The sequence below is a fragment of the Verticillium dahliae genome, genomic scaffold (genome assembly GCF_000150675.1).
Source record: "Verticillium dahliae VdLs.17 supercont1.1 genomic scaffold, whole genome shotgun sequence".
NCBI classification, from domain to species: Eukaryota; Fungi; Ascomycota; class Sordariomycetes; order Glomerellales; family Plectosphaerellaceae; genus Verticillium; species Verticillium dahliae.
In genome coordinates, this window is record NW_009276921.1 from 707381 (window position 1) to 732820 (window position 25440).

The window sequence follows — 25440 nt, forward strand, 5'->3', positions numbered from 1 at the left end:
CCACGATACCTGGGTGTGGTGTTGAGGGGTTTGCGAAGCTCGTTCTACCTCCTTACTCAGGTACCTTACCTTAAGGTAGGTATCATCGCGTCGCTGCCGCTTCGATAAGGGTTTTAGAATGTACGATAAGCATATTTTGGCGGGGTCATGACGCCACGACTCTGGTGGGGGGGGGGCGCGGGGGGGGCTCTTTCCCATTCTTTGTCTCTGTGGTGGGTTGGCACCTCCTTCTCACGAATGGGGCCAACCGAGTAACCTCCTCTCATCATCTCACACATGTGCTGACGCCGAAAAGCAGAAAGGACCCCAAATCATCAAAAACCAAATGGCATTGTCTACGACAACATGGATCACATCATCTTCGCGTGGGCAGGTACGAAACATAGAGCCTGGTCAATCATCTGACCCCTTCGACCTCGCTCTCCCTCGGCACACCCTAGCCCCTATCCCGAAGTCGTCGATCCACCACGCCTTTGGCGCCTCGCAGCACGTAGCCCCTCCATCGTCTTGCCTCAAGGGTCGCAATGGCCCAGGAGGGCGGGCAATCAGATGACTGGCAGAACTAGCAAAACCCGGAGACGCCATGTGGATCGACATCACGACATCGGCTCGCGCGATCGCTGCATGATGCCCCGAGCTGCCGACCATGATCATTTGCAACCACATTATGGCGTCCCAGCCTCGGCGCGTCAACGTCCCATCGACCGCGGGGTCTCTGTTCTGCTTGTTCTAAAGACGCGGGCTGTCCCTCCACATTCTACTGTCTTGTTGCATCCTCCCAACAATCTCACGATACCCTTTCTCACCTTGCGCCGCCGAACCAGACGAATAACGGGACCCTCTAAGCCGCCGGATACAAACAATCCTCTGCGCTACACTCCTGATTAACACGACCACGACGATCCGACCAGAACTTCACCACCATGCCCTCCGCAGCGCCGCCCCCGGGCATCTACGTCCCCGTCCCCACCTTCTTCGCCCGCAAGTCCGCCGCTTCCTATGACCCCATCACACCTCCCCTCGACCTCGAGACGCAGGCTGCCCACTCTGTATACCTCGCCCAGGCCGGCATCAAGGGCCTTGTCATTCTCGGCTCGACCGGAGAGGCCGTCCACCTTCGCCTCGCTGAACGCGGACAGGTTCTTTCCGCCGCCCGCGCCGCCCTCGACAAGGCTGGCTTCTCCGACTACCCCATCATCGCCGGCACCGCCACCCAGGGCGTCGACGAGACGGTCGAGCACCTGACGGCCGCCCGCGACGCCGGCGCCCAGTGGGGCCTCTGTCTCGTCCCCGGCTACTTTGCCGGCGCCAGCACCCAGTCCGGCATCATCGCCTGGTTCCGCGCCGTCGCTGACCGCAGCCCTCTTCCCGTCCTGATCTACCACTACCCCGGCGTGTCCAACAACGTCAAGGTTGCCCCCTCCACCTACGAGATCCTCGCCGCCCACCCCAACATTGTCGGCTGCAAGCTCTCCCACGGCGACGCCTCCCACCACGCCCTCATCGCCGCGAACCCCTCCATCGACCACACCGCCTTCGCCACCTTTACCGGCCTGGGCCAGCACCTCCTCCCCGTCGTGTCCATCGGTGCCGCCGGTGCCATTGACGGCTCGGCCGGCTTCTTCCCCCGTTCCGTCGTTCGCCTCTATGAGCTTGCCGTCAAGGTCCGCCCCACGGACGAAGAGGCCGCCGAGCGCCGCCTGCTGCAGTTCCGCGTCAGCGGCGTCGAGGAAATTGTCGTCAAGTTCGGCACCGTGGGCATCAAGGAGGCCATCAGCCGCCTGCGCGGCTTTGGCGACATTGACGGCACCCGTCTGCCCCTGCACGGAGGCATCCCTGGCGGCGACGCCGAGTGGGCCCAGTGGAAGAGCGTTCTCGAGCCCCTCGAGGCCATCGAGAAGAGCCTAGGTGGCCAGTGAAAGAAATAGGACAATGGGCATGGGCATGGGCATGGACATGGGAGGAGCGATCTCTAGACGGGCATATCTTAGACAGGTTTTCCACATGAAGGAACAGATGGTGTCGTCCCACTCGTGCGGCGTTCACTGACGGACATGATAAAATGTCAATCACATGGTTCTTTTTTTTTAACTCTCAACTATGAGGTGGTGGCTATGAACTTTGTCGTGATATGACCTGCGTCTGCATTTCCTCTCTTGCCTCCCCTAAGCCTCGCGGAAACATGCACAACCAATCTTGCTTTCCAAAACAGAGAAGCCACACAAAAGACAGCAGGTGAAAAAAAAAACGCCTCCAGGCCCTCGCTAAAAGCAAAAACAATCACATCGACGGGGAAAACAAAATCCTAACAATGGCTTCAAGCTCCTTCAGCTCGGTCCGCAACGAGTGGTCGCGACCTCACCCCTGGATCAATGTTTCCTACATGGCCAAGCACAGGTCTAGGGGTATCATGTAGTTCGGCTCAGCATGCGTGGTCAACTCCTCGGGTAAGAAAACAGAATGCAAGATACAAAGGAAAACAAAGAGGAGCCCGCCTTCGCCAGTTCGTCCGTCTATGATGCCAGTGTTTCGTGTCGTCGTCGCAGGGTCAAACTTGATGCCCCTTTTTGCTTGGCAGTCTTGGTATCGATTGAGAGATGAGTAGACATCGCGACTGAGACTGACGTTGAAACTTAATGCCTCTTGTATTTCTGTGACAGTAGTTAGCATGGGATACAATGCTCGGGCAGTTCGCTTGGTGGCTCACCTCTTCAGCGCGTCGTCGGTTCTGCGGATCAAGCGAGTTTGTTGCCCCTATCAGTGTCTTGCCGATCGCCTTACTCGCGCCGATGGCCGGCCTGAACACAATTGTGGGCGCTCGTTTGTACAGCACGCGAGCCAGCCCCTGTGCACTCTGGCTGTCCATGACCTCACCCGGCACCGCAATGATAGCATCGCGGGTCGAGTGCAGATCGCGCATCAAGCTCTGGTAACCGCCGCGCAATCCTTGGATCACACCGGTAGGCTGGTCTGCGTATAGACTGATCTGCTTCTGATGATCGTCCGCATCAGCTGGGTCGTCACCATCCCAGTTTGTTGTCTCGGCAGTCGGCGGCCTGGTGGTAAGCAGTCCCTCGGCGCCTTGAAGAGCGGTCTGTGTTCCGATCGCCAGCTTCGCGCCGAGCTTGACCATCTCCGTCCCGGTGGTGCGTGCAAAAGCTGTCGCGCCCATCTGGAGGCTCCGGAAGATTCGGCCGTCCTTCTGGTATTCCTTGATAGGAATCTCAACCAAGTTTTTGAAGCCGCTGCCGATATTGACTAGACTGCGCACAGGTGCCAAACCAGCGAGGACGCCGGGCAGTTGATTTCTCTTGACATCAGGCATCCAGATATCGTTAAGAGTCTTGCCCATTCGATCGAATCCTTGCACACCATAGATGATGGCATGGCGTAGAGTCATGTGCGCCTGGTCCAGAATGACAAAGTTCATGAATTCTGTAGTCCGGCCCGACTTGAGTCCACCGTAATCGACTCGTTTTGGCTTGAAATCCAGTTGGACAGGGATGTCCATAATCTCAACCCTTTGTAGGAAGGGGACGTCGCTAGGGGAGCTGTGCACAGGTATCTTGTCGTCTTTGAATTCGAAGAATCGCGTAATGAAGTCAAGAGCATCCTGGTCAACGTGAAGGCGGAGTGGCAGAAGGGTGACGCGGAGGACCATCTCAGACGCAGCTAGGTCTCGATGCGGCTTGACGTTCAAGAGCTCGAGGCGAACCATACTTGTATTCATTTCCCTCTCGCCCGCATCTTGGTCATACGTCGCAAACTTCTTCCAAGTCGATGTGGGAACCATGTCGTAAACTTCCAGAGTCTGAACTCGGACGTCAATCGAGCTTTGTGTCTCTCCAGAGTCGGGAGGAAATACGATGAGGTCAAGGTTCACGCCCTGAAGTTCGAACGAGATTTTGTGGTGCTTGCTGCGGCCCAGTCGTAATCTCTTTTTGAACCTTGGTGCCCCTCCAGCTCGAGTGCCTGTAGCAGTAAATGCAGTGGTTGCCACGGACTCTGTCTCGGTATAAGTGGCATTGTCGTTCAGATCTGCGTTCACCATCTGCGCCAGATCTCTAGGATCATACTGGGCTGGGATGCCAATGTAGATGGAGTTGAAGAGATAATCTCCAATGACAGCTGTGTCATCGTCTTCTTCATCTTCATAGGTCGTAGGGCCTGCCTTGCGCCGCTCTAGTGCCTTCGTCTGGACTTCTTCCACTGTTCTTGTTATCTCATCTCGCGTTCGAGCCCAGTCATAGCCGTCGAAAAGGTGCCAGATAACGTGGACGTCGCGAACTGTGACTCGCAGTGGACTTCGCCTCACGAGATCAGCTGGTGCCTGGTCGTAGCTGTTCTGCTTCGAGTTCCAGATCCGGGCTTTGCTGTCGAGATCTTGTCGATGAGTAAAGTAGTTCTCGTCAATATCCAGATCACCACTTCCGTCAGAGACATCCGACGAACTGATGTTGAAGTTCGAATCAGATGTACGGCTCGCGTGGGCGGCAGAATTGATTGAGATGGCTGACCCTCCGGCGTCGAAGACTTCTTCCATGACATGTTCGTCTTGATATAAGCCCGAAGCAGCTGGCAACGAACCTGACTCAATCGTCACGTCGTACTCATCATCACTCCCGAGGCCCTGTGCCATTGGAAAGTCTTCGTCAAAGTCATAGGCGCCCTCGGCCCTGCCAAATGCCTCGGGTGCAATAGATGCCAGCAGGTTCTGTACTGGAACAACCTTGGTCCGATACTTGTTCTCTTTCGTTGGGGGCGTCGGGGGTGTAAGCGCGTTCACAAGAGATATAAGTGTTTGTGTCGAGTCAGCGCATGTCTCAAGAACGAGTAAATCATCGCGCATCTCTACATCCATGCGTTTTTCCCCATCAACCGGGTTCGCGGTGACTCTCACAAGCACCTTTGCCGCTGAGATGAAACAGATGTTTACATAGCCCCTCGCCGCCAGATCCGCGACTTGTTGCGAAGCAGCATCGCCTCCACGCTGGCGTTCAGTGTTCCGCTCGTCCACGGTGGCCGCCTTCGCAACATCGTCGGTGAGGAGAAGCGATGCTTTGTTGAGATGGAGCGTTGCTTGGGTGTTGACGTCTTTGGGAAGAATGACTTCCAGGTGAGCATCTGTCAGGACAATGAAAAGCTTTGAGGGCTGTTTCAAGGGGTTCAGTCCAATTAAACAATCCTTGGACAGAATGTCCACCTTCATGGGTTTACTGTTGGACTTGCTTAGGTCGCCCGATCGACGCGATACTGTCGGCTTGGTGTCTTTCGTTAAAGCGTGATGTGCTTGATCACCCAAGTTGGCTACAGACGCTGCCAGACTGGCCTCAAAGTCTTGGGGAGTAGCATCGGCACCCAGACCGAGGACATCCATGATGGTTGGCACCCGATAGTCGATGGTGATAGCGCGCATTTGAACCTTGATGACCGGTTCAATTTCATCGCCAACCATGCGCACCATAAGCACAGGGCTTGTTAGCTGAGCAGCACTAGGTGAGCTGACGAGATCCTCGCTGTCATTTCTCCTGACCGACACTGATCCAATCCCGAAAGCTATCAGCGACGGGATAGTTATCTGTGCGGCTTCAAATTCTTTCAGGTTGGCCGTAACGAGACCAATCTTACCACCAAGGTCGAGACTCGCACGGGCGTCCATAATCTTTCCCAAGGTCAATAGACCAGGCCTGTCATCTTCTGGTAGGTATTTTGCAACGATTGCCAGGCGTGCAAGTTCCTCGCCCAAGCCAGGCAGGCACTGAAGGTGCGACAGATGGCTGACTTTAATGTCAAATTGCTCCAAGTTGATTCGTAGAACAGCGCCTTTCCGCCTCTGTCTCAGCAGGGTATCGACCATGATCTCATTATCTCCTTGGTCGAACTTGGCCTTTGACGGTATGATGAGCTCAAGCAGCCGCTCCAGATCCTGGGCAGTGGGCGAGTTTTGGTAGTCGAAGCGAAGACTTCCCAGTGTCACCATGATCGGAGGATCACGCCGACCATTTTTCAGATACGGGCCGGCGAGGCGTGCTTTGCTGATGGCGAAACCCATGCCAGACGCCCTACTGACCATCTTGATCGCGCTCGTCTCAAGGCCAACGCTGCATTCCTTGCCGCGGAGCTCAAGATTGAAGCCGCCAATCCTCATGTCAACCTTGTTCAGAGAGGAAGCAGACTTGTCATCCGGATTGATAGGGGTGTCGAAACGAACGCCTCTGGGCTTCGATGGCGACTGGATCTGACTTTTGCTGGATGGCGAAGAACTTGCTGTCATGGAAGAGCTCATGTGCAGGAAACTGCTTAGTCCTCCGAACCAGCTGAAAGTTTCATCCAGCCTCCGCAAGTCGAGCTGTACAAGCAGAGGAAGGGTAGTGATTTCAGTTCGTATTGAGTCAAGCGTCTGGATGAGCTTCAGGGAGACATCCGCCCCAGGAGAAGGAAATTTATCCATGACAGATGTACGCATCTGCAGGCTCTGATCAAACGATAGAATGTCGTCGGTAGCATAGCCCAGCCGGAATTTCTCGAGATCTATACTCGTTTCCGTTTTTAAACCAGAGTTTTCGATAGAGATGGAGAGTCTTTCCAAGACGCTTTGAAGAAGAATCTCCGGTTGCAGATGTAGATCCCCAGATCCAAGAACTCGTTCTGCAGTGTCCGCAACCCCGCCCAACTGGTTAAGAAACACGAGAGATATTTTTTCGACAGCGAGCTTCACAGTGGACTTGTTTGTTGATTTTTCTTGCCCCTTCTGCGGCTCGTCAACTCGACTGAGAGCTGGTCCTCCACGGACAGCTTCTAACAACTTGCCGACGACGGTAGCCAGCAGGAAAGCCAGTGAAGCGTCAAATCTCACGTCAACCGGAGATAGGTTGATCTCGAAAGAATCATCGGCATGTGATTCAGTCGGCTTGGATGTGTGAGTCTGCGGTGCCTCACTGGCCTCCATGCTCGGAGAGGTGGAGTATACCGAGAATGCCCCAGGCACTTGCGGCGCAAAAGATCGTGCCAGCCTTGGTGACGCCGTACGTTCGAGTTGAGGGGCCGGCTGCACATGTATATGTTTGTGCATTGAGGGCACATAGATTGAGATAAGCGCAAGAGACACTATCTCCTTGACCAGTCTTGTTGGGCCGCGCGGAGTTGGAATATCTTCCTGCACCAGACCTGATGGTTCGCTGAAAAACGCGGCAGGATCCGGGGCTGATTCATCTATAGTAGTTTCGAAATTTTTGTCATCCTCCAGCTGTGCGTATATTGGTGCTTCATCTTCAGTAAGCAACTCGGACGTCCCAGGGCTGCAATATGTATCATCAGGCGGATGGACGGCATCAAATTCAGGTATAACTCGGGTGCCAGGCTCATATTTCCTCAGATCTGGCGATGAGGCTGGGCTCAACCCCGCGTCAGCAGGCAAATATGATGGGAGTTGCTGGGACGGCATTTGCTTCGACTCGGCCTGTGAAAACGCACTCATGTACATGCTCTCGGCTTCCTCGTGAGTGAAGAGCTGTGACCTAGCCAGGTCATCGTCTTCCGAGGGCTCAGTCGCAGCTGGTCCTGTTGGACTGCCACTTCTTTGTTGCGCGTCGGTTGGAACATGAAAAGAGCCCTGGAGTGGACTTGACAGCGCTTCCTCGAGCAAGTCTGGCGGCGGCTCCGACGACCACTCGCCCCATGCCAAGCCATGAGCGTTGTCGCTAGGCTTCGATGCACTATAACTGTCGGCGTGTGATCCGGGGAAATCTTCATAAATCGAAGCTCGTGGTGTGTGTGTATTCTCGTCCTCTGGTCCAGGCTCATCTGCCAAGTCATACGGTATTTGCAGCGCATCCTCACTGTCACGTAAGAGAGCCTCGTCAATTTCGTTCAGCTCAACGGAGTCTTCCATCGTATCGTTGTGATGCATGCTAGGGTGACTAGCCAAGTTATCGACATGACTGCTTTGTCGCAGATCGGTCGTCTGAAGCGATGTAGGGGGTGGTGACGGCGTGGCGCGCTCGGAGAAAGATGGGGCTTGAGAAATGGCAGGCGATGTCATTGATGGGGACCGAGAGAAACTCGAGAACACATTGGCTTCCGAGATGAGGTATGCGCGTATGCGAGACAGGGCTATATGGCGTTTCCCTTCCTTGGGCTGGATCAGAGGATCGTCCTGGTTATTTCTAGACTCCGCCGTCACTCCCTCGACATCGATCTGGTCGAGGGCGATCTGGAACGCCACGATATCAGAAGCGGCTGTGCTGTCGTCGGAAGGGACTTCGACATCGAGCTGGAAGATGACGCCTCTAATCCGGATTTGAGTGCGGTCAATGATACCTTGGAGGAAATCTGCCAGGAAAAACGGGAGCGAGAGTGCTTGGCCGGTGCCAAAGCCTGGCTCGTCTTCCTCGCTTGCGAAGCTATCCGCCGTGGCAACCGATGCTCCCAAGTCTTGGGACTCGGATGCCAGAGCTTCCTCGAGCTTCCTCTTCTCTGCCAGTGGTTGCGTCTCGAGAAACGAAGCTGCGAGATCAAGTGTATCTGGCACAACGTCCGGCTCGTCGCGCGTCTTTCTGGCTGCCCTCTCTTTATTCTTATCTTCGTCGCCTCCAACAACACTGAGACGGATGTCGACACCGTCGACCTCAATGTTTATCGGGCTCGTATAGAAGTCCATAGGAATGGTCACCGTCAGCTTGAGGACTTTGGCTCGTTGGAGCCGGAAGGCGGGGGGGAGGTTCAGCAGGCTTTCGAGTTTCTACAGGCCAAGCATGTTAGTTTTGCACCGTGGGCGGTGGTGAGGGACCCTGGAAGTTGTGCGTACCTTGAGTCTCATGCCGACATCTTTGAACTCGAAGACGGTGTTCCGGCCTAGGGCGAACTCCAGGTTCTCGATGTCGAGCGTCTCCTCTTCCAGAAGCTCGAGCTTCGACAGAGCATACCGTAGCAGCCGCTTCGGCATGGTCGAGCTCCTGAAGCTCTGGAAGAAAGTCGCCATAGTTAGACGTGGATGACTTTCCGGATGATCCACGAGGGTGTGTGCCGGGGGGGAGGGAGAGAGGTAGGTAGATCTCTTGGTCGGGTTTTGGCGGGGTTGAGCCTAGATGATGTGGTGCCGTCAAGGTTGCTGTCGCCCAGTCGTTACCACCTCAGGCCAAGCCGCAAGAGCGGCAAAAGCTTAATAGAAGGGTAGACAGCAGATGCGGTAGGTCTTGCGAAGAAAGCGAGGCTGTCGCGACGCTGTCGTGACAGACACAGGCTCCCTTAGCTGTCCCAGTGGCAACAGCCAGTGGTGTTGTTATCAGTTGACCCGCGGCCGAGAGCGGGGGTTACAGGTCATGGTGTGCTTGTCGTCATTTGGGGCGCAATGTCTTCGCAGAGTCAGGGAGCAAATGGGCGTCAAATCGCACAGCGCTTTCCCCTCGATCGCTACGTTGGCGTAGCAGAAAAGCGAGGCCGGAATGTCAATAGGTTTAGGAGTAAAACAGATGTAGTAGAGAGAGTTTGGGTCGAGGAGACCAAGGTGACATCCTGCCACCCAATTAGTGCCCCACAAGACACTCAGGCCAGTCAGTAGGAGCATGTGAGCTTGTGACTCCCTTGGCCGCGCTGTTCTGGTTGCCTCCCCCTGGCCCGCTACCAGTCATGTCTCGTAGTCACTTGACGGCAATACTGGCACTACACCACTTGACTACCTTATATTGGACTGGGCTCATGTCTGTCTGACTCTGGTTACAAGCCAAGTTGATCTCAAGTGGTCCCGGCATGGGGCCTTACAGGCGGCTGTAGGTGCCTAGGTAGGTACCTACCCAAGTGTCACCAAAACCAACTTCAGCCAACACCACACAATAAACAACAGAGCACTCCACTGGAAGATTACCCCACGACTGTTAACTAGGTAGATGCTCATCTTGAAAATGATCAGCGTCTCCCTATTGTTCTACCCGGCTAAATCATGATATTTGATGGGTACGACGAGCCCCTATGGTGCTGCCTTGACAGTTTCTCTACGCTCGTGGACCTCGCCCATGCATCTCTGCTATTCTTCGCCCGACATTCTCGCCACTCCAGTATGCCCCCGTCGCCGTGCCCAGAGCAACGAACGGCGCCGTATGCTCCCCTGCAAACCACAAGCCGCCTTCGGGGAGCCCCTCGCGCATGGCCCGAATATCGTCGTCACCCCGCCCGAGGCCCGTCTGGAAGTTGCAGTAGCTGCCGTTCCCTGCGAGATCATCATGGAGCCAATCCGTCGACAGGAAGGCTGTCGGTAAGCAATCGGCAGACGACTCGTCGTACTGAGGCAATCGAGAGTAGTATGGCTTGAAGAAGCTCCGAAGGAAGTCGTCGCGTTCTTGCTTCGTCCCCAAACTACTGACCTGCTGCGTGATGAAGCGAGACTCGTTTCCAAAGATGTAGAAGAGGAGCGTGGGATGCGAGGTTCCAAGACTTGGCGAAGCTAGCTCAACGGTCTCCTGGCTCCAACGTGTCGGATTGGACTCCAGTGCATACTTTGGGGCGAGCCACTGGCAGAAGCCTTGCAAAAAACGCCCGGTCTTATCAGGGGTCAACCAGAACGGCTGAGGAAAACTGATGTACACCTACCAATGTGTCAGCTCCAAAAGGCGGGAGAGTCTACTGCCTGTTCCCGGTCTACTTACCTTCTCCAAGCAACCATAGCCTATGGCTGCAATACCTTGCTGGAGACGATCTGGTAGCGAGGGGTGAAAGGCATCCAGGTTCTTCTTCAGCCACCCTAGTGGAGCTGTGCAGACCACATCATCGAATTCTAGGGTTTGGCCTTCCTCTGTATGGACCCGAGGCCTTGAGCAGCCCGATGTCCGGATATCGAACCTGGTGATTTTGGTGCCCAACATGATGGTCGCTTTCGCTTGGGCAGGTCTCGCGACCGTTTTCAATATCTTACGATATGTGTCAGCGCAGAACAAGGTTTCTATGGCGATGGTCAGTCTTGCAGTGCCATGTTCCTGCTCTTCATCTTGCTACCTACCGCCATCGATGCACTCCTCGAGCCAGAAGAACCTGAGGCTCTGGGTGGACACTGGACTGCCCACGAAGGCGCCCCAGGACTCGGCCAACTGCAACACGAACGCGCGGTCCTTGAGGTGATCCGATTCCGTGTCGGGAATGTGTTCTGGAAGTTTGCGACGAAAGAAGTCAAGAAGACTTTCCTCGGCAGGAATGTCAGGGCAGCGTGTATTGGAATATTCAAATGCCTCCTGAATCATCTTCCACATGATTTGAGAATACCGCTCGCTCTCCTGCCTTGCAAACAAGTTTCCATTTTCGTCAAACACGTGGGAGCTTTCGTCCCAGGTACCGACAGCTGTGCCGGTAGCTTTGGCCAGATCAAGAATAGGGTTGTCGTCAGTTCCATGGATCCAGTTCGGGCCCAGGTCAACCAAGTGGCCGTTGGGTAGCCGTTCCTGGGCGACACGACCTCCAAGCCGGTCCCGGCCTTCGATGAGCGTGACCCGGAATCCGTGCTGCAGGAGGATGTCGGCGCAACGCAGACCGGCGAGTCCCGCTCCTATGACGGCTACGTGGAGAGATTTCTCTGGTTCGTTGGCCTCGCATGCAACATTCTTTACGAGTCAATGATTCTGCTGTTTGCATACAGAGGTTGAGAGTACTGACGACACCTGGTTTCTCCATGACGAGCGGTTGGAGAGCGTGTGAATGGTCGGTTCCCACAAGGCTCTGGGAGTGAAAGAGATCCCGATAGATCCCAGACGGGGCTCGATCGGCAGTACTGGTGCAGGACGTGGGGTAAGCATCCAATTTGGTGTTGTGTTTTGTCTAGTCTCTGATAGTACAGGGGTGATTGAGGAAAGATTGCAGCTGTTCTGTGATACAGTAGTTTTGCATGCACGCGGCAGAGGAAGAAGGGCCCGGCGTGGGTTTCTGGTCTCACAAAATATGCACACTTCCGCAAACTGAGGCGACTGACGGTCGTACGTCTGGAGAGAGAAAGGCTGGAGTACATGGGGTCACAATAGACACTTGTATGAGAGAGAACTCAGTATGTCGTATTGCCCAAAAAGGGGGTGATGCCTGCAAAGTACATCCTGCTGGAATGACAATCTTGCCCACAGTGACTGACCAGGCTGAGGTGCCATGCGTCTCTTACAAGACGGAGATAGGTTTCGAGGTCACAATGGGAGCAATGAGCCCGATAGCCAGCAGCTGACGCACTGGATGGACCGAAGCCAATGCCATCCGCAAGAGACAGGCACAGCACGTGGCCATAGGACATGATGGTCAGCCACCCCACAGAGCATTGTTCACAGGCATGAAACGCAGTGATCAAGGCCTGGTCAATGATCCAATACGAAGTCATCGTGAAGCATAAAAAAAACATGCGACAACCATGGGCAGGCAACTGGGCATTGACAAGGCAAATGGGTCAGATGACCAGAAGAAAAAATGCCCACTTACAACGTAGTATGGTGAATGAACGGGCAAGTTCCTTGATGCGGTTCTGTGACAGAGAAAAGATCGGACAGGGTCGTGAAGCAGAGGCGCCTAGAACCCCAACCTTGCCATGCTTGGTGTTGTCAAGTCACGGCATGGGCGTTGAGAAGGAGGGCACACCACTGCCAAGAACTGGAGAAACCAGGGCTGGCGAATAACGTCCCCCGCAAAACCGCAAAACCGCAAAACCGCAAAAGGGCTGGCTGGCTGCGGGGTCTCGGCTAGCTCCGGGGTGCTTAGGTACCGAGGTACCACAGATTGGTGAGGCATTCGTTCTGATCCGGATGCGTGTTCAAACATGCCAACCGCACCATGAGCCTCTCGAACGCCGTCTCGAACGCCACGGCCATGATAGTACTACGCGTACACCTGTGCCTTGCGTCCGCCGGAAGGTTTACCAGCGTTACATGAGGTGTACGTTGGTGGCAGCCTCCACACACACAAACACACACCACGTGAAGCGACTACTTGTACAGTTCTTGCGAGCGCGCTGTCTTATTTGCCCCACGCCCGCTTCAGTGGAGTACTCAGGCGGCCTCATCCAATCACTAATCCCTTATTCTCAGCATGGCCAGTGCTCCCCCCCCATTCTCCAGACATGCCGAGGCTCGCTCACTCGCCGCGGATTCGGCCCTCGCCGGTCGTCCCTGTCCAGAAGTCCCGAAACTTTACATACCGAGGGCCTGGTTCGTTTTTAAATACCCATCCTTTCCATGTCTGGCGTCCCTGCCGCGTTCTTGTCTTGTGCAGCTCCGCCGCAGTTTGAACTTCCTCCCAAGCTCCCCGTCCAACCAAACACAACACCCGTCAAGATGGCTCCCTCACCCCCCACCGAAACCTACTCGCGCGACGATGTGGCCAAGAACAACCACAGCGACGCCCTGTGGACCATCATCGATTCCAAGGTCTACGACCTGACCGACTTCCTTGATGCCCACCCCGGTGGCGCCGCCGTCCTCCTCCAGGTCGCCGGCAAGGACGCCACGGCCGACTTTTACAACCTGCACCGCCACGAAGTCCTCACAAAGTACGACAAGACCCTGCTCATCGGCACCGTCGCCGGCGAGACCCCGCAGGTCGTCCAGCCCGGCCCCGGAGAGCTCTCCCAGGTCCCCTACGCCGAGCCCCTCTGGCTGACCCCGGCCTTCCGCTCGCCCTACTTCAACGACAGCCACCGCCGCCTGCAGCGCGCCATGCGTGAGTTCACAGACCGCTACGTCACCCCCGAGGCCCGCGAGTGCGAGGACTCTGGCGAGTACATCTCCCAGGCCCTCATCGACCGCATGTCCGCCGCCGGCGTCCTGCACATGCGTCTCGGTCCCGGCCCCCACCTTCACGGCGTCGAGCTGCTCGGGGGCGTCGTCGACGGCAAGGAGTTTGACTACTTTCACGACATGATCGTCAGCCAGGAGCTGTCCCGCACGGGCGCCCGTGGCTTCCAGGACGGCAACATGGCCGGCATGACCATTGGTCTCACTGTTGTGCTCAACTTTGCCGAGCCCGAGCTCCGCGACAGGATTTCCAAGGAGGTCTTCAGCGGCAAGAAGAAGATTTGCCTGGCCATCACAGAGGCCTTTGCTGGCAGTGACGTTGCTGGTATCCGTACGACAGCAAAGAAGACGGCAGACGGCAAGCACTACATAGTGAACGGCACGAAGAAGTGGATTACAAATGGTGTCTTTTCTGATTATTCTGTGGTCGCGGTACGTACCGACAAGGGCCTGAGCGTCTTGTTGGTCGAGCACGGAGAGGGCGTCGAGGCCAAGCAGATCAAGACGAGCTACTCCACAACAGCAGGCACGGCATACATCACATACGATGACGTGAAGGTGCCTGTTGAGAACCTGTTGGGCGCGGAGAACAATGGCATCCACGTTGTGCTGAGCAACTTTAACCACGAGAGGTGGAACATGGCCAGTGAGTCGCACCCACGAAACCCCCGCCCCTTTTAAAGCTGTGGTCTTTTGAATACTGACCAAGAACAGGCGCCACGGTCCGCAACTGCAGGCTCGTCGTCGAGGAGTCCCTCAAGTGGGCTAACCAGCGACTCGTTTTTGGCAAACGTCTCATCGAGCAGCCCGTTATCAGGCAGAAGCTTGCTAAGATGATCGCCCTCACCGAGGCCAACCAGTCCTGGCTCGAGACCATCACCTACCAAATGTGCAACATGCCCTACAAGGAGCAATCCAAGCATCTTGGCGGTCCCATTGGTCTCCTAAAAATGTCCACAACACGCGCCGCCCACGAGATTGCCGACGAGGCCGTCCAGATCTGGGGTGGTCGTGGCCTGACGAGGACCGGTATGGGCCGCATCATTGAGGGCTTCAACAGGGGCGTCAAGTTCGACGCCATCTTGGGAGGCGCTGAGGAGGTGCTCGGCGACTTGGGTGTGAGGCAGGCTTTGCGGCACATGCCCAAGGAGAGGCTGTAAGTGTTGGCTGAGGGCTCGGAGAAAATCCTGTACAAGACATTGTTGGGTAGATCATGCCCATGGCCAAATAGCGAATTTGTTACAACTTGCCGTAGCTGAGATGTTGATGTGCTCGAGTCGTGATCATTTTGTTGCTTCAACCGCCCCAAGGTTCCGGCTCCTTGTCGCGAGAGAACCATGGCGACTTCTGTGAGGCTGTTGAATGCTCGGGCACGCGTGCTGACCTGAACACCATGTAAAATGATCCACGTAAGCCAGGGTGGTATCGACGGCAGCAGTGCTTCCCACACCCCCGCTGTGAGGATGATCAGTGCCGTCACATTATACAAATCCACCCAGACGAGGGAGAAGGGGGTTTTGCTTACCGAGGCGAACCTCGCCTGCAACGTACAGCATCACCAGAGACAATCACCAACAACGACATCACAATTGTGCAACGCAGACTTCGCATTCCCTGTCTTGATCCTGACGGGAACCACCGTCTGGGATCATCCACCGCCGAGAAAGCAGCAGCGGGCTCTGCCACTCCCCCAACCGCCATGTCCGCCCAGGTCCGAATCCACCAGAATCGAAAGCGAGTTTCGAAAACGATCCACCCGCAAGCGTCCCCGTTTCGTTCGTGCCATCATCATCCAACGATTCGGTCATCTTGGGCCGATAGCCAAGATGTATCGTAATCGAGCGCGAGAGGTATCATGTTGTGCGTGAGAAAGAAGTCCGTGATTCATGCTTTTCTGAGACAAGAAAAACTTTTCCGTTTGTGCCGATGTCGTTTACCTGTGTGCCGTGTGGTCGTCGAAAGAGGAGGAGACCAGTATACATAGCTGTCATAATAAACAGCGCTCGTCGGAGAACTAGAGTCCGTGTCGCGGCGAAGCCAAAGCAATGGCTTTCACAACGAGCATTCATTCTTGCTGTCCATTCCGGACAGAAGTTGACTCTTCACCGACAAGTCTCAGTCCCTTAAGCGGAGGGGCACTGGGACTGGATGTGACCGGGCTGCTGGCACTTGTAGCAGATCTTGTCACCACCCTCACCGCCCTTGGGGCAGTCACGAGAGAAGTGGCCGTTCTCGCCGCAGTTGTAGCACTTGGAGCCGTTGGTGCAGTCACCTGTCCTGGGTCAGCGAACACATTCAGAGATAAGAAAGCACTGAACCTACGAGACATGTGACCGAAGCCACCGCACGAGTAGCAGGTCTTGGGAGCACCGTAGCCGCCACCACCAGAGTAGCCACCAGCACCACCGCCGTAGCCGCCGCCGAAGCCGCCGCCGGCCTTGGGGCACTGGCGGGCCATGTGGCCGAGCTCACCGCACTGGACAGCGTATTAGCAAGGATGGGTCACGGCGCGGAGAAGACAGAAAACATACCTTGTAGCACTCACCACCACCGCCACCGCCACCACCCATGGAGCCACCAGACTGGGGGCAGTCACGGCTGATGTGGCCGGGCTGGCCGCAGCGGTAACAGGACTTGTTGTCCTTGGGGCCGTCAGGGCACTCACGGCTCAGGTGGCCCTCGTTGCCGCAGTTGTAGCTATTCATGGTGAGCAACCAAAAGCACAAGTGTTGGTGAAGGCGACTTACCACTTAGCGGGACCCTTCTGGGGGCACTCGCGGGCCTTGTAGAGGTTAGTGGATGGTCTTGCCAGTCATAGCGATCGTCTGTGATCATACCTGGTGGCCAACGACACCGCCTGAACGAACCATTAGTGTCTGCAACTTCTTCAGGAACTACACGTGCTAGGACTTACAGGTGTAGCAGGTGCGGGGAGCGGGAGCAGAACCCTGGTAATCCATTGTGAAGATTGTTGAGGTGTTTGGTTCTGATTATCAAAGTCAGCGGCCGTTACTGAAGAAGAAATGTCGCCAAGCAAGACAATGATTGCATCGGGAGGAGACCCCAAAGCGTGCGACGACAGCATATTGGCTCGCATCGGACCCAAGCGGACAAGTGTTCCGGCCCAAAGGTCTTTGAGGAGGCGATCATGTTGGGATTTTGTAACAGTCCGCGGCTTGAATCACTTGAACCAGGCGGCATCCGGCACGCTTCCCTAGATGAACGAAAGAGGTGGGGAAGATGTAGGCTATCGTTGTCCGACATACTTAGAGGTGGCTGGTGACTGTGAAAGAAAGTGGAGAGGAAATCCAATGCCCGTGACTTGAGTGAAGAATGGCGAGATGGTTTATGAGGGGGTCAGGATGGGTTTTGGTGTGAGAGAAAAAAGTTGGTGGGCGGTGGTGCGGCAAGGAAAGAGGCTGAGATGGGTAGGAAGAAATAGCAAAGGCAGGCGGTAATAATGTGGCAGGAGCGAGAAAGCAGTTGCATGCACAGGACTGCAGTAGCAGGTGCAGTGGCAGCAGGTGCGGCATGAAGTGGCATGAATTTCTTGAGTCTCTTCAGACCGCCTGGTGGATCGATTCCTGGAGGCTGCTTCCCATGCCATGCCTGGTTTGCTTGGTGGGGTGGGAGAAAATATTGGCTGACATGGCAGGGCAGGTGCACTGGACGCCAGTATCCGCGATCCAGGCATGTCGACGTGCTTGTCCAACGCAATGCAGTACGTGACCGCGAACGCAACATTGGGGGTGTAAGGTAGAAGTACAAGCCAATTCCAGTAGTAATAGTAATACTGAAGCGAGCGAGGGCAAAGGGACAAATCGGCGGGGGGGTTGTAGAAAAGGGATCTTGATCAGATCTGATCGATGATGCCTGTATCAAAGGATACTGGGGCCAGGTGACAAGACGGGAACATGGTAGCAAGAAGTCCACTTACAGGTGGGTTGGGTGTGAGGTTGTAGGATGTAGAGAACGACTCGATGAATTGATCGTACTCTTGGGTATCTTGCTTCTCAGACGTTCAACAGGATCGGGAGGTGAAGTGGTCAGGCGGGAAAAGTGAGATCGGGCAGTCCTTTGTAGGAAAAAAACAGAGATTTAGTCTGTAGTGGGGTATCCTGGCAGGCCTGGGCGGGCAGCCCGCCTTCCTTGTCCACGCGCCGTGTGATGCGCCGCGGTACAGCGTTCTCAAAATCGCCGAGGGACTCCTCTAGCCCTCGTTCTCGCTTCCACTGGGAGGAACAGACTGGAGCCCAGCTGGTCCCTTGCAGAAGTGCGACCTCACACTGTCCGTTTTCGCCCCCTTCTGCAGCAAGACCCATCAAACCGCCACCAGTTTGCCACAAGGGACAGTGGCAGTATGAGAACACGACACTGGTCTGCCCCGCCATTTGCGGTGAAGACCCAGTGAAGACCTACCAAGTATGTACGTCGCAACATGAGCTTGAGAAGCCCCCAACCATTTAATTACTGATGATCTCTAACAACTAACTGTGGAAAGAGACTAGTACACGTGCTATTTCAGAGCACATGCGCCACGCATCATGTTGATCAAAATCGGTGGCCTCTGTCAATGGTTTAATCAATCAGGCCTTTCAGCAGCGTCGAGGCTGTCCGAAATGTTGCCATCAGCACGATGGACTCAAAGAACCAATCGGCAACGGCGGAAAAGCCTTCACACGATGAATATGGCTTTTGACTTTTCCCTCCCATTTTAACGGTTGCGAGGGCCAAACCCCAGACAGAGACATGCGGCTGAACACGAAACCAGCCCGGCCAAGTGGTAAAACTAGGGTCCTTACCGGCTAGCACCGCCGTTCTTTTGTGATCCATCGTACGAAACGTGCTCTATCGACGATGTCCGATCACGAAGGACCACCAATGCATTTCCCAAGCAAAACATCACCCGGTCGAAAGCAGCCCTGTAGTCTCGTGAATGGCTTAGCGGCACACGTAGGACCCATCAGACTTCAATGGGCTCGGTCTTCGCCCAGGTTGGTGAGGGGCCCATGAACGCGGGGTGCGCTTGGTGGGGCACCTGGGCCACCTGTTGACCTATCCTCGAAGGATCTTGGAAGACTTGACTGTGCTTCAATGTCAGGGTTTAGAGGCCTTGAATCGTAAGAGAAGCCTTCTGGTGGCGAATGATTGATAGACATAACCAAGCTGCGAGTTCATACAGTGAGATATGTGACAATTGGAGATCATTCTGTAATACAGCAACGCATTGAGAGAGGCGGAGGTGAAACTGTCACAGGCTGTCAAGTCACAGTGGGTGGGGTGTCCATGATCCACGTGATGTGGCGCGCCACGGTTCGCCTCAACGCGTCAGAGCTCTATTGTGTGTGTGTGCATCGCGCCTCGATTGCTGGATGACTTGCTGACAGCCCAACACGACGAGGTAGGCGCAATCATGGCGAGCTGGTTCGAGAAAGGCCGTCCCGCCATCTTGGAGGCCTTGACAGCTGCGTGTAACCAGATCGATACGGATCTTCGGGCTGGTGAGTCGTCCCTGACCACACGGCTTTCAATTCCGGCTGGCTGATGACGATGGTTACAGAGCTCAATGAGCAAGAACGAAGGCGCAAGAATGGACTCGACGAAGAGCTGGAGTTGTTGAAGCGGCGCTCCGCGACTGTCGATAGCCTTGAGGCTGAAAACCGCCGTCTTCGTGCGGACTTGTTGCGGTATCAGACAGAGTCCACACCTGCCAGCAGTGTTCCCAGAGGTGTCGCGCCTCGACCCACGACGGCAAGCAGTTCGCCCAATCCACGAAGCGAATCGCCCATGGCTACTTTGGACACGCCATCAAAGCTACCCATCGAAGCCTCGGAGTCGAGAAAGTCTCTGCTTGTAAAGAGCCATCAATTGCAGAAGAAGTTTGATGCCCTCGATTCGAACTACAGGCGACTGATGTCGGCATATAACAAGAAGAAGGACGAGCTAAGCCGTCGCGAAGGGCACATCACTCAGCTAGAGGCGAAGATTGAGGCGTTACAGCACCAGGTTCATAGGGCCGCCATGGCTGCGCACGACGACGATGGCGATGATGGTGCGCTAGCTTTCGAGCCGAGTAGGGCGACCAGAGCCTCCAGTCATGTACCACCCAGCGCTCCGCCTATCGATGCGACCGCCAGTGTCAGCTTTTCTTCAGAGCCTGGAGTGGATGCGGGCACAAGAGAGCTCTGTGTCACCCGAGAAATCCCACCACTGTCCCGCTCCACGACCTCCGCGAAGGCGTCTCCCGCTGAAGACGAATTCCCGAACTTTGCTCCAATCTGTGCTGAGGTGGAGCTGCCGCCTTTGCCACGCCCAGCTGATCCTGTCAAGACGCTGAAAATTAAAGTCGAACCTTCGTCAGACGGTCCGATACTTGTGATGGAGCGAGCAGTGGCAAAACGAAAGAGTGCGGCCACAACCGAGGAGCCGCCTTCGCGTCGTGTCAAGACCGAGTTCTCGCGATCTAGTTCTATTGCCGATTCGGGCCAGAACCTAGTACTGCACCAAGACAGTCTTGACCTTGATGAGGTCGGCCGAAAACTAAGTACGCCACGGAAGAACAGGTTCATAGCCGATGCTCCTGAAGCTGCTACCGGACATGCTGCCGGGTCGAGGACGCTCAGCAATGCAGTTCTGATACGGCCGGATGATGGCGATTTACGAGCGACGAGGACCGTCTTGCCCTCCTCAGCATTGACGCCCATCAACCCCAATGCGCGCACGATGAGACCATTGACAACCAAGTCTGCGGGCAAGGTTCCTACCAAAGGGCTGTCACAAGGAATAGGATCCTTGGCAGAGGACGGCAACCTTTATCAGAGGGCGGTTCGGAAACAGGCTAATCGGGATTCGGTACAACCCCCCCGAGGCGGTAGTCGTCTGAATAGGCTTCTGAACACGCCGGGTTCTGGGGAGAAGCCAACAGTCGTGCGTTCTGCTCCTCGACCACTGCGCTCTGGAGCCGATACTACCCTTGCCCATCTCGGGGCACCCGGGCGACGGGAGCTGCCGTTCGGACGGCAGAGCGCAGGTCGGTCTTCCAAGGAAGGCAGGAACAGGGCCGCTGCTACCAACCTACAGCGACAGGTGGAGCAAGGCGAGGACAAAAGGCAGGAAGACCAGGTTCGAGGGTCGCTGCGCTTGAAACAGGCAGCAGATCTTCGTCTAGAAGATTTCAAGGTGAACCCCAGATTCAACAATGGGCAAGACTACGCCTTCTCCGAAGTGATCCGCGGCAAAGATGACCGAGCTTGCTTGCCTGGCTGCACCGACATGTCGTGCTGCGGCAAGCAGTTCCGCGGTCTGGCGTTAGCCCAGCGCGGAAACAGCAACGTTGCGGAGGACACGAAGTTGTTTGAGAAGTTTCTCGGCGACGGCATCAGTAGGATATGGGGCATGTCCAAAGAGGAGAAGGAGGAACTGTGGGTAGAAGCAAAAACTTGGGAGCTGGCTGAGCAGATGGGCAAGCACCGTCATAGGTACGCGCGAAGGGCTTCGCCTCCAGGTTTCTGGAACACGGAGTTTCCGAGCACGCAGGAGGTGGAAGCAGAGAAGGCAGAGGCAGAGAAGAGGCAGAGGCAGATGGCTGTTGATCGATACAGAGAGGCTATGAGGCCAGGGGGACGGTGGGTATTCCGAGACGAATGAGTGTTACTACGAGACAGGCGGACAGACAACTAGAAGAGCAATAGTGGATGGATTGGCCCTGAGCTTGGCCCTTAGCTAGACGTAATGGCATTTCCGTCAGAAATAAGTTGATGGTGTGAAAGAGGAAAGCGCAGCTAGACAATACGGCGTGGTCAGTCAGTTGTCTCCTTGCCTGCTCCGTCACAGGAGGCTCTTGGAAACTTCGTGCAACAGAGGGTCCGTGCGTCACAGAGGACTCTGGGATCATGTCGCACCGCGTCTGACTAATCCTCGGCTCTCCAACTTTCCTTCCACCAGTGCTCTGAACCAACCGGCGAACGGTAATTTTTCGACCGCCAACCCAGCTCGCGGTTCCCTCCCGGACACGCTTGCTCCCTCCCACTCGTGCAGCAGTCTGTCACGGCCATCCCCCCCCCTCTTTTACCCTTCGTGCAGTACCTTTATTCAGAAAATACTTTGAGTTTCCTCATCGGCGGTGATCGCGGTGACCACAGTCATTTCTGAGCTTTGGCAACAGCATCAGAGGCGGCACGCGGCACGACCCGTCAGCTCTGGGGGGGCATCTTGCATAATAATCACCTCCTGCGACGACATCCGATCGCGGCCATCCACCACGGCACCCAAACATCAGCTCGACAAGTACCTGAAGTGCACCTTCCTGCGAACTGCTGCCTTTGTCTGATCTCTCTCATCAACGGCGCGCGATACCGAACCGAGCAGTGACGGTCCTCGCGGTGGACAGTCACTGCCCATACGCGACTCCCACGCCGGCAGGATGAGCCATCGTCATCTGCCGGCTGGGCAACCCATGCCGGGGGGTGGAGCGCCAGCGGCGAACGGTGCTGGCGACATGGGCCCTGTGCCTGGCCATGGCGCGCACATTGTTCACGGCGGACATGGTGGGCATGGAGGACACGGAAACTCGAGGAGACGGCCGCCGCCGCCTTCCTATGTTCCGCAGTATCATCAGCAACACCATCAGCAACACCAACACATCCCGCCCATGTACCCCAACTACATGAACCCCTATGCAGGCGGCCAGCAATTCTACCAGCAGCTGCCGCCCCAGTACCAGAATGGGGGCATGCCCACTGCCTACATGCAGCACTACCAGCAGCCATACATACGCTCGCCTCCGGCTATGCAGCAATTTGTCCCCATGGCTGGCGTCAGTGTCCCTCAGCCTTACCCTCGGCAGCACCAGCAGTCTCCTGCTCTCGCGACTCCCTACCAGCCTCCTCCCATGCCCTCTGCCATTGCGCCACACACGCCCACTTCGACACACTCGTCCCATATCATGGCAGAGCCGTCTGCCGTCTCTTCCGCGTCACCTGCGACATCCCAGATCGAACAGGGGCACGCGCTCGCCCCTGCCCAGGAGGAGCTGGTCCAGCCAGAAACGGCCGCGCCTGCCCCTCCTGTGCGACAGCCCACTCCGGAGCCCCCTCAGCCTAAGGAGCCTTTCCGAGCACCGGTATGTTGATAACCCACGCACGCCCTCATGATCCAGAGCCGCTCTTCTGATGGCCCCCGCAGCTTCCATGGCTTTCTCAGCCCGATCTCGATTTCCCCAAACGCACGCGCGTCAAGCGGCGCAAGCGAGCGCCTCTAGTCTCGGCCGACAAGGGAGTCACACTCCCTAGCGATGTCAATGGTCCCCTGAGCGAGTCAGCCGACCACGCCTCTACAGATGCCGCCGTCACGGACGAGTCGCAGGTATCAGCTGGCACGGCATCCACAGTCTCGGCGGTCTCGACTCCTGCGACTCCTCATGCCAATGCTGCATCGACGTCTCATGATAACCCAACGGAGATCTCGACCCAGAACAAGAGGCCCGTCACAAGCGGTTCCGGAGCCTCCACCTCGCAGAGCCCCGCCCCTTCATCGTCACGCCCCATCGTACCCGTTGTTCCGGCCATCCCCAAAGGCAGCCCGAAGACTACCAAGACAAGCGCCGAAGCGTCCTCCGAGGTTGCCAAAGCACCTGTTGCCCAGGACGCGCCGAGCGAGATACCTTCCGTCGGTGTCCCGTCCCAGGAGAAAGCCCAACAGCCGAGTGAGGAGGCTCCCAAGTCTACCCCACGCGCACCACCGTCAAGCTGGAGTGCCCTGTTCGCAAAAAATGCTGCTGCCGCAGCAGCTGCCAAGAACCGGAACGCTCAGAACGGCTCAGCCGGTCAAGGGACCAACGGTACTTCTCCTGACGATGCGGACAGGCCATTCGACTCTACCTTCCCTTCTGACAACAGCGTGAACACAATTGCTGCGGCGCTGAGAGCATACCGTGTTCGCAACCCCGAGAAAGTCAAGTACGTTGAGCCAAGGGGCTTGGTCAATATCGGGAACATGTGTTACATGAATTCTGTAGGTATTTCCAGTGGTAAAGGTGGTCATGGCCTGTGCTAACACAGTCAGGTCCTTCAAGTTCTTCTTTTCTGCGTGCCTTTTTACGACTTCCTGGACCAAATTAGCGAGAAGGTCCCTTTGAGTTTCAAGAGCCAAACACCCATCCTGGACGCAATGTAAGTTGAAGAGTCCCTCGTCATGACTGTCCCATATTGACGAGTTCTAGGATCTTGTTCATGAGGGAATTCCAAGTGATCAACTCTGGCGACTCGGCAGCCAAGCTTCGAAAGCTCCTGAAGAACGAGGAGCTCGAACAGTACGGAACTTCATTCACTCCCGAATTTATTTACCAGGCCATTGAGCCTGACAAGCGTTTTGAAAATATGAGGGTAAGTCTCTTCGTCTCGCCCTGAAATAGCCAGATCACTGACGACTCGCAGCGTGGTCATCAGCAGGATGCCGAGGAGTTCTTTGGTCTTCTTCTGCAGTCTCTTGATGATGAGTGCGCCAAGGTGATGGGCGTCGCTTCTGGCAACGCCCCTCATCCTGCGCCGGCATCGGCGAACGCAGACGCAACCGCAGACGGCTGGCTTGAAGTTGGCGCCAAGCAGCGTGCCGCTGTGACACGTTCGTCCGGGGCCAGCTCGTCGACCCCTATTACCCAGATCTTCGGCGGCTTGTTGCGATCCGAGTTGCGCGTCACTGGCAAGCAGGACTCGATCACGACAGAACCGTACCAGGCTCTACAGCTTGACATTGGAGCAAACGATGTCAGGAACGTTGTAGATGCTCTGAAGAGGCTGACGGCGCATGAGAAGCTCGAGGGCTCTGGATTCAACTCCCCACACGGAAAGAACGCAACTGTTGTCAAGCAGACGCTGATCGACACACTGCCCCCAGTGCTCATCCTGCACCTAAAGCGCTTCCATTTCGATGCTGAGGGCGGCACCACAAAGATCTGGAAGAAGGTCGGCTATCCCCTCGAGCTCGAGATTCCCGTGCAGGCTCTCGCCAGGCAGTGGCGGGCCAGTAACAAGGGAGGTGAGGGGCCCAAGTACAAGCTCATCGCTGTCGTGTACCATCACGGCAAACATGCCAACGGAGGTCATTATACTGCAGATGTAAGACGTCAGGACGAGCATGAGTGGATTCGCTTGGACGACACTGTCATTCGACGAGTCAGGAGCGAGGACGTGGCCGAGGTTGGTGAGGAGGAGGCTGCAAAGGCGACGACGCAGGGCTCAGGTTCTCGCGACGTCTCGGCGAACAGGTTTGGCGCCATGAACGATGACGATGCTGGTGATCGTGGCGAGTGGACATCGGTGGACAAGACCAACGGAAACAAGAACCGCTGGAGTGCCGTCGCCAACGGCGCTGCCTCGCAGTCTCGTGGCAAGCAGGTCAAGGAGAGTGTGAAGGATAACAAGGTGGCATACCTACTCTTCTACCAGCGTGTCTAGGTATCCTATCACACGTGGCGTTGGGGAGGGGGAATTCGGTGTTCAGGTCTCGAGGCCGCGGACTGGCAGGCTCGCCTTGGTTTCTATCTTCTTGGCGATGGCGCCTGGTCATCGTCTTGGAAGCAGCAGCCCTGATTTCTCTTTGGGAAGGGAGGGGCTTGGTGTGCGCAAGGATAGGGACATTTGGGTTGCTGAACGAGGCTCGGACGACGAAGGCGGCGACGAGGTTTGCGATGCAACCC

The 25440-nt window shown here is 56.0% G+C and overlaps 8 protein-coding genes across 8 annotated transcripts in view; 4 read left to right on the plus strand and 4 right to left on the minus strand.

Moving 5' to 3' along the window:
- The window catches only part of VDAG_00196 (glycosyl transferase family protein), a gene marked incomplete at both ends in the record, with an annotated part of 1812 nt that extends 1146 nt beyond the window's left edge, over nt 1-666 (minus strand). Inside the window, 2 exons of the mRNA XM_009651573.1 lie at nt 70-99; nt 436-666. Coding sequence (XP_009649868.1) covers nt 70-99; nt 436-666 — 261 coding nt within the window. The remainder of the gene's footprint in view (nt 1-69; nt 100-435) is intronic.
- Nucleotides 667-923: 257 nt separating this feature from the next.
- Nucleotides 924-1919, plus strand: VDAG_00197 (dihydrodipicolinate synthase; the record flags this gene model as incomplete). Its single annotated transcript, XM_009651574.1, has 1 exon — nt 924-1919. One exon carries the CDS (start codon nt 924-926, stop codon nt 1917-1919), a length of 996 nt encoding a protein of 331 aa, XP_009649869.1.
- Nucleotides 1920-2633: 714 nt separating this feature from the next.
- VDAG_00198 (Atg2p) lies at nt 2634-8980 on the minus strand (the record flags this gene model as incomplete). Its single annotated transcript, XM_009651575.1, has 4 exons — nt 2634-2651; nt 2708-5538; nt 5629-8740; nt 8807-8980. 4 exons carry the CDS (start codon nt 8978-8980, stop codon nt 2634-2636), a joined length of 6135 nt encoding a protein of 2044 aa, XP_009649870.1.
- A 1009-nt stretch (nt 8981-9989) lies between these two features.
- VDAG_00199 (amine oxidase) lies at nt 9990-11655 on the minus strand (the record flags this gene model as incomplete). The annotated part of the gene is made up of 4 exons (XM_009651576.1): nt 9990-10580; nt 10641-10933; nt 10991-11585; nt 11638-11655. 4 exons carry the CDS (start codon nt 11653-11655, stop codon nt 9990-9992), a joined length of 1497 nt encoding a protein of 498 aa, XP_009649871.1.
- Nucleotides 11656-13286: 1631 nt separating this feature from the next.
- VDAG_00200 (medium-chain specific acyl-CoA dehydrogenase) lies at nt 13287-15836 on the plus strand (the record flags this gene model as incomplete). Its single annotated transcript, XM_009651577.1, has 4 exons — nt 13287-14391; nt 14460-14901; nt 15160-15292; nt 15348-15836. 4 exons carry the CDS (start codon nt 13287-13289, stop codon nt 15366-15368), a joined length of 1701 nt encoding a protein of 566 aa, XP_009649872.1. The 3' UTR covers nt 15369-15836.
- A 32-nt stretch (nt 15837-15868) lies between these two features.
- VDAG_00201 (cellular nucleic acid-binding protein) lies at nt 15869-17719 on the minus strand (the record flags this gene model as incomplete). Its single annotated transcript, XM_009651578.1, has 7 exons — nt 17683-17719; nt 16660-16731; nt 16583-16602; nt 16493-16527; nt 16277-16442; nt 16068-16221; nt 15869-16017 (listed from the first exon to the last, which is right to left on the minus strand). The coding sequence occupies exons 2-7, from the start codon at nt 16703-16705 to the stop codon at nt 15869-15871; spliced, it is 570 nt and encodes a 189-aa protein (XP_009649873.1). The 5' UTR covers nt 16706-16731; nt 17683-17719.
- A 1439-nt stretch (nt 17720-19158) lies between these two features.
- VDAG_00202 (uncharacterized protein) lies at nt 19159-21490 on the plus strand (the record flags this gene model as incomplete). Its single annotated transcript, XM_009651579.1, has 2 exons — nt 19159-19246; nt 19306-21490. The coding sequence occupies 2 exons, from the start codon at nt 19159-19161 to the stop codon at nt 21390-21392; spliced, it is 2175 nt and encodes a 724-aa protein (XP_009649874.1). The 3' UTR covers nt 21393-21490.
- A 710-nt stretch (nt 21491-22200) lies between these two features.
- Nucleotides 22201-25198, plus strand: VDAG_00203 (ubiquitin carboxyl-terminal hydrolase; the record flags this gene model as incomplete). The annotated part of the gene is made up of 5 exons (XM_009651580.1): nt 22201-22866; nt 22929-23756; nt 23808-23914; nt 23965-24127; nt 24179-25198. 5 exons carry the CDS (start codon nt 22201-22203, stop codon nt 25196-25198), a joined length of 2784 nt encoding a protein of 927 aa, XP_009649875.1.
- Nucleotides 25199-25440: the final 242 nt, after the last annotated feature.